The 7,844-nt window shown below is 43.0% G+C and overlaps 1 protein-coding gene across 1 annotated transcript; it reads left to right on the top strand.

Moving 5' to 3' along the window:
* The first annotated feature begins 2,028 nt into the window (after positions 1 to 2,028).
* Positions 2,029 to 7,034, top strand: LOC121624513 (nucleoside diphosphate kinase A-like). Its single transcript, XM_041962228.1, has 5 exons — positions 2,029 to 2,130; positions 4,420 to 4,540; positions 6,064 to 6,165; positions 6,321 to 6,433; positions 6,570 to 7,034. The coding sequence occupies exons 2-5, from the start codon at positions 4,424 to 4,426 to the stop codon at positions 6,682 to 6,684; spliced, it is 447 nt and encodes a 148-aa protein (XP_041818162.1). The 5' UTR covers positions 2,029 to 2,130; positions 4,420 to 4,423; the 3' UTR covers positions 6,685 to 7,034.
* Positions 7,035 to 7,844: the final 810 nt, after the last annotated feature.

The raw sequence follows: 7,844 nt of genomic DNA on the forward strand, positions 1-7,844 counted from the left end.
GAAATGTAACACATTTTCATATTCATAGATTCTGGATGTTTTAATGAGGGAGGGGGAGCATTTGTAACGAGGCTAATCTGACTTTTTTAGCAGAAAAACACTAATATACAGAAAATATTATTCAAAGCAGAGTATTTATTATAGGACATGACTTTAGTGGATCTTAAAATGTGTCATTTGTATCATTGTTATAAATATTCACTCTTTTCTCAGGTCCCAGTCCAGATTCATCATTCTCCCTCCTTATTTCAAGTGATACAAAATCAAAACATATTGCGGAACCCTCACACAAATTAAAACTTGTACTTTTCACCTTCTTATGCAACCTTTTCTAAAAATAGAAAAGGAAATAGAAAGCAGACACAATAACAATCAAATAATTCATGAAAAAATCCATACAGTTGAAGTATTAGCTGAAAGGAAGAAACCAACCATTAAGATAAAATCATCCACATGTGGACAAGTTTACACCTGCAAGCACTCTAAATATGAACATCTGATTTTCAGGAATATATCCCCAGTTTTGCCTCTAATTTCTCTGATCGAAGATAACATTTGAAATTTGATTTGGCATTTGATTTACACACCAGTGTTTGGTTTGTCCATTCTGGGCTACAGTAGAAACATGGCAGACTTAATGAAAGAGGACCCACTGCCTCTATAGATATAAAGGGTCCGTTTGAAGCTAGTGGAAACACAGCGATTCCTATTTTCTGGCGATTGTACACTAAAGGCATAATTCTGAATATTATATTACATTTCTGCCAATAGATCACCCTGAATCTTACACACAGGACCTCTAAAGGCAAAGTAAGCAATTCTGGAGAGAGATTGTTGGAGTTTGAACTCAACAGCCAAACAAATACACCCCTCCCTCCAGTGCTCCTTCAGAAGATGTTTTCGTACCAAGTTGGAGGCTGTGAAGAGATATTAGCTGTTTTTGACAAAATCATGCACAGGATTAGAGCTGCTGACTGCACCTTAATGACACTTCATTGCATATCAGTGACTTAATAAAGGTCGCAAAAGATGCACACAAATGCAACAGGTGTCATCTTTGCTACAGTGCAGTACAGTACAGTACAGTTGCATTTTTTTGATTAATCTGGACACTTGAGAAGACACTACAGTTTGACTTTGTTTTCATGTGACTGCATCTAGTACACCACAACGTAGCTAAATGAAGCCTGTGAAGCAAGTGAGAGACCAGGTTCAGGAACTGGTTAAACTCAAATAACTACAGTTATTGTATAGGACAGGGCCAATTCTGATTGGCTGTCTGGGATCTGGGAAGTGGCTTAGTCTGACAGACTATCAACACCTGAATTGGTGTGAATGCTCCGTTATAAATAGAGCTCTCCCTCTCCCCCAGTCCCAGCTCTACAAATGTCAAACCTGCAGCCAGAAACATGGACAGAATATTTAACAGTCACCTTTGAAAAACACAGATAGCACAAAATGTAGCTGCTTGGCTTTTAACATACAGGCTACTAAAAGACCAGATTGTGTCGCTCCTGTTTTAGCCTCTCTTCACTGGTCACAAGTTTCAAAACTAACTGGAAAATGCCCTGATTACCTTTAAAGCGCTTCGTGGTTTAGCTCCCAATCATACTGCTGATTTGGCCTCTCAGCCGTGGACCTCCCTGTCCGAAGACCTGAGGCTGCAGAATCAGTGACATCTTTGAAATCCCTTCCTTTAATCCTTTTAAAAATGCTTCTTTTTTTTTTTATCAGTGCTAGCACATTGTTTTATTTCAAACATGATCATTATAGTTATTTATTTTATTGTTTCAACTTTGTATTAATTTGAATTGTCCTCTTTAAAAACTGTCTATTGTTGAAAAGGTCTATACAATGTCTCTTCCCTCAATGGTCTTGGAATGTGTCTACTCAAAAAATCATGTTGATTAGTGATTAGTGCTCCAGCACGTGGGAAGCTCGCTGACGTACGGCGGCTGGGATGGTCTCGCGGGCCGTGCGGCTGGCTCTCTTACTTTTGGCTCCGCTGACTTGCCGTCGCTCCAGTCTCCGCCTTCTGGGATAAAAAGCGGCTGCGCTTCCGCTTGGGTCCTCTCCGACGACAACTAGAGCGAGTGGAAGCCACGGTACTCTCAGAGCCACTTAGTGAAGGTACTGTAGGCGTATTCTTCTTATTTTACTCTTATAATGTGCGTTTGTTTATGTGTAATCACTGTTCTACTTCCGCTTGTTGTCAGCCTAGTTTGAAGCTAGCGTCCAATAGCTTTCTGTAGAAGTAGTGTTTTACTGTAATGTTGTGTAGCTTGGTTTTAGCACATTCAGACTTCTGGTTGATACATTAATCTCAGGAGTACGTGAATAACCGAAGCGTTGGGTTGTATCGTTGAGGTGCGGTCGGGCGTAGTGAAGCGTTTTCCGCGCCGCTGCCCCGACATGCTGCGCTGGGAGCGACTCTTCCGCGGCAGCGCGAACAAAAGGCCATGTGGCTGTCTGAAGGCCCGGGCCTGTACCGGCGACTCCCAGAGAACAGCGTGTCCCGCTGCCCTGTGCTCAAATCAGCGGGCTGTTTCGGCATGTGGGCAGTGTCCAGGGAGGTAATGGGTGGTGTCCTCAGGCGGGTGAAACTCCTTTCTCTGGCAGGACACCACCGGCTAGGCTTAAGGGCGGCTGTCAAGTGCAGCCGGCAGAGCCGACGTCATCGTGGAGGAGACAGAGCTGAGGTGCGTTTGCGTCCTCTTGCACGTTGCGCACGTTCAGAGCATGACTGCCGGTCTGATGCTAATGCAAACGTGGATCAAAGCTGGCCCTGCGACCATTCAGGCAAACACGTTTGAATGTATAAATAACACCTGGCCTCTACTTCCATATGAGACTGGTCTGCAGTGATTACACATTCAGAAGTTTCACTAATGCTAGTGATGCATGTTAATGTGCATACATACAAGCTTTATTTTAGATTACATGTAAAGGAATGATGGAAGGAATTCGCAGGTTTAAGCAGCAGTAAATGAAGAGTGCACAGGAGCAGATCTTTTTTTTTCATTATGTGGATCTGATTTTGCATTATGCAATTGTGTGAACTTGCTCCTTGGTGGTTTGTCAGCTATTTAAAAAATATGACCATCCTAGAAGTGCGGCATCATTGAAGTTGCTGTATCAGCAGCAAGGACGCTACGTCTGCCTGCTGCAGTTGTGAGTGTAATTTGGAATCCCTTTCTGTCTGCAGTAACCAAAGAAAACAGGAAGTAACTTGATTTTTATCATTAGCGACAGAAGTCTGGCATTACTAGGAAACACGACCCTGAGTATTGTCTGTCTGTCATATTCAGGCTGCACTGGTATGTGCTGATGTTCAATTGTAGAGTAGGTGTGTTGACCTCCGTTATGCATTGTGGTCTAATGCTGATGTGCCACGCTGCACAGAAGAATCATGGCTTTTTTCTTTTTTTTTTGCTTAAATGTGAAGTGAAGCTCTGCAAACAACTGACATTATCAAATATGACAAATTCTGGCTGTACTTTCATATATTTTCTAATTTCCTGAAAGCTTCCGGGGAACTGTGTGATTTTGTGTGCTGATTTTCATGCATGCAACTTCACATTTTTGCAGTCTCAGCTGACCTGCTGTGCACTGATTTTAAGTGGGGCTGCAGTTATGGACTATTTTTAATCATTCTATCAGTTTTGTTAAATTTAGTAAATGAAATATCAGGAAAAGGTGGCAGATACACAACATAAATTCCCAGAATACAAGCAGATATTGTGAAATTGCTCATTTGTTTTGACCGTCAAAATAGTTTAGTCTCATCTGACTAACTAAATAACTGACTCACTGGTCCAGCTCTAGAATTGGTAGGTTACACCAGCAACTGATTGGAAATAGTTCATTGAAAGTGCACTGAACTCTCTATTTGACTTACAGTTGGAAGGACAAAAAACAAAATAGCATAGTTCCTTGTTGGGAAACCCAGGTAATCATCTGGAAATTGGTTGTAAATAGTCATGAGTAAATGTAAAAAATCAAAGTGGTGTCTTTTGATAATATATTTTGATTATTTATATATATATATATATATATATATATATTTTTTTAAATAGTTTGAAGTTGTCTTGTACCGTAAGGTTTGAGTAGTGAAAGTGGCATTTGAGTTCCTGTCCAGTGCACCTTAGGAGATCAAGGTCTTTACGGTGTGGGAGGGGCTGGCAGTCAAAGTCACAGTAGTCCAGTTTAGGCGATCAGTCAGATCAGCACTAACCTCAATCGTGTGTGGTCTATGCATTCTCTCCGCGATGGGGTCGGGGCCCTCGGCAGCCGGCCCCACAGCTGATTGTGCCAGATGCCGCCAAGAGGCGTGAGTGACTTCCCGGGCTTGTTCCTCCTGCAGGTTGTACGTAGTTATTTTCCCCTCATCCCCCTTTTTTTTCCTTTTCCTGCTTTCAGAATCATGGAGCGCACATTCATTGCCATCAAGCCCGATGGTGTGCAGAGGGGCATCATTGGAGATATCATCAAGAGGTTTGAGATGAAAGGCTTCAAACTTGTGGGCATAAAGATGCTCCAAGTGAGTAAACTTTTTTTCAATCTATAATGCATTGGCATATATTGACCTTCAAGGCAAAGGGGTTGAAATAAGATGCTTTCATAATAGTCACTGTTATTTTTAACCATCTCCTATCGTATGTGCTGTGTGTACATATGATCTTGTGTGTGTGCAGAGTGATGGTTAAGACCTCCGGTGAGCTGATTAGCCTGCTTGTCTATTCCTGACTGTAGCATAACCGATTAGCGCTGAGTCGAGGTCTCCTGATCCGCTAACATCTGATCTGTGACAGAGTGGGATGCTGCTGAACTTCATCGTGAAGTCATGTTCGTTTATAAACTGCATTATGCAAGAATTGATGTAAAAGATATCACCCATCCAATATCTTAGACTCAAACGTGTCCCCTTCCAGACAACTGAGGTAAAGTAGATTAACCCAGATTGCTCACATTAACTCCTGGTGTCTGTGTGCAGTTAGTGTGAGCCAAGAAGTCTGAATCAGCAGTACAGAAAGATCAGATCTGACTTACTTCACTAGCATTGCAGATGCAGTACTTGGGCATTTGCCCTTTTGTCTTGCAGCATCAGAGCAGTCAGATTGGATGAGATCTCTGCTTACAGGATTTCTAGTAATTTAGCTTGTGTGACTGGGGTCTTTACATTGGAGTCGGATGTCTTGACCATGTGACCAGGTGTGTTGTAAGGTTGTTGCGTCAGCTGTGAACAGGACATGGTGGTCAGACTGTAAGGTGTTTGAGGAACATCACTTTAGTCAGTAAAGACTAGAGAGCTGTTTGTAGATTATGTATGGAGACAGGGATGCACCATCGGCATCCAGGTAGCTCCTGATACAGTGTACTGATCAGATGCGGTCTCCCCCCTATATTTAAAACTCATTTGGCCTCAACCCGTGATGAGATTGATGTAACTAATAGTGGAAATACATTTTCAAAGAAGCATTATTTGATATGGATTGGTCAAATTTGGCCAGTGCCTGATCTGCTGAATGAGTTAAGTATTGGCATTAAACATCAAATCTGATTGGCGTAACCCAGAGGTAGATGGCCAGGTCTGTTCTGTAACGTCTTAGGGCTGAATGAACACACCAAGTAAGGTCCACAACTTACCTGTTGACCATTCAACTGTATTACAGCCCATGCAGAGTTGGTCACAGATCGGTAGATGCCCAAGTTTCTGATGTTTCTGGTCACATGTCGTCTTTAAGACAGCAGTGTAGTCCCTCATGATTACTGGTTTCAGATGAGCTGTGCCTGCACTGATGCTAGTTAATTTTTGAAGCAAACTATTATTTAGAAAACACATTTTTAAAATTAGTCAAGAATGAAACTTAAACATTGTTGGTGTATAAATGCTGCGTTAAAAAATAAGAGACGCTTCTTTCTCAATGGAGCCACCGAAAGTAGGCTGTGCACATGACTGAAACTGTAACATAAATGTTTTCTGTAGTGAAACATGGGCAACTGGAGTATAATGTATACCGGACTTGTGCAGTGACATCTGCCTATGTTGTGTCCCTGCTGCAGGCCTCTGACGACCTCCTGAAGCAGCACTACGCTGACCTGAAGGAACGACCCTTCTTTCCTATCCTCATCAGCTACATGAGCTCTGGTCCAGTGGTTGCCATGGTAAGAAAACAACAGAGATTGTATAAGACTGTATGCCGTTCCTGGAGACAAGTTATGGAGCCTAAAGCCTGCTCTGCTGTCATAAGGCCTACTGGTAGAAGTGCTCACAGAGCAGCTGACTTGATCTCCATCATCCCTCTGTTCTTGTTTTCCAGGTGTGGGAAGGCAAGGAGGTGGTGAAGACTGGCAGAGTGATGCTGGGTGAGACCAACCCTGCAGCATCCTTGCCTGGAACCATCAGAGGAGACTTCTGCATCGACGTCACCAAGTGAGTCCTGTCTGCATGCTCTTTGTACAAGTCTAGAAGTCCTTGGAATTCAGCATGTTGTAGTTTCGGGATGTTGTTCAGTTTGCACTGAATTCTCAGATGCCCTTTTCCTCACTTTTTGTCCTCGTCTTCACAGGAACATCATCCACGGCAGTGACTCAGTGGCTAGTGCCAATAAGGAGATTTCCCTGTGGTTCACAGCCGAAGAGCTGGTCAGCTACACTAGCTGTGCGCACAGCTGGCTCTACTAAGCCTCTCTGGGTCCTGCTGCAGTCCTCACACTGGTTGGAGACCAGTGACATCTCTGCCTCAGTTTCCTGTTTTTGCCTGTAGCCTAGAGGGGAGAACTGCTGTGAAGTTCATGTCCCACAGTTGTCACATTCCCTCCTGCCCATCACTCATCACCATACTGTTCTTTGATGTGGTCTCTGCAGAGGTCCAGTTCCAGTCCAGATTCATTCCTGAGCTCCATTCCTTTTAGAAACATTCCATTCATCCCTTGAATGTACAGTTAATGACTTGAAACAGTCTTTGACTGTCAGTTTTGTTAAACAGTGATCTGCTTTCCAATAAAATACACACAATACCAACCGTCTCTCCAGTCATTGGTTAGATTGATGATCCTGTGGTGACCTGCTCTACACTAATGGAAGGGATTAGTTAATGGCATATAATGTGGTGGTTCATATCTGATCCCAGGCAAGATTGGAGGCAGCCATAAATCTGCTCCCAGATGTGCTTTGTGCTGTGATGACAGCAGCAGGCTGCCAGATGACAGCTGTTTTTCATGTCTCCTAGAATCCAGTCCTGTTGTAAAGGATGCATTCGGGAGTTCATCTGCACCAAAGACTGCAGAAGCCTCATACTGGCTTCAGATCCAGAACGCAGTTACACAAAATGACGACTAGATTTGTCCCTCAATTTGAGCGTAACCTGAAGAGTCTCTTCACAGCCATCACGGGTCATTACAGCAGCCAGTAACTGATGCACAAAAGCACAATGTAGAAATGCTGTTAAAGTCAGGGCTCAAAATAGTACCTCAGCACAGAATTTGAATAAACGTACTATGATACTTTACTCTTACGGGTGTGAATATCATATTAGAACCCCATTTTAAAGCTGTGTGTGTGTGTGCGCGCGCGCTCTAAACAAGCACAGCAGGTAACAGGTTCAACATAGCCAGGCTTTATTTTATGTGAGCTGGTTACAGGCCAGATTGGTATCATGACACAAAATGGACAGATTGCATGCTGTCTACTTCAGTCAGGAGGAACAGGTTGTTATACTAGAGAGCTATGAAAGCAATAAGGAAGGAAAACTGCAAATCAGGACCGACCATGAAGCTACAAACCAATGTATATATGTAGGATCCTGTGGCAAAAAAATAATTAACCTGCAGCTCAGCAAATTC

This window comes from Chelmon rostratus, chromosome 21 (genome assembly GCF_017976325.1).
Source record: "Chelmon rostratus isolate fCheRos1 chromosome 21, fCheRos1.pri, whole genome shotgun sequence".
NCBI lineage: Eukaryota > Metazoa > Chordata > Actinopteri > Chaetodontiformes > Chaetodontidae > Chelmon > Chelmon rostratus.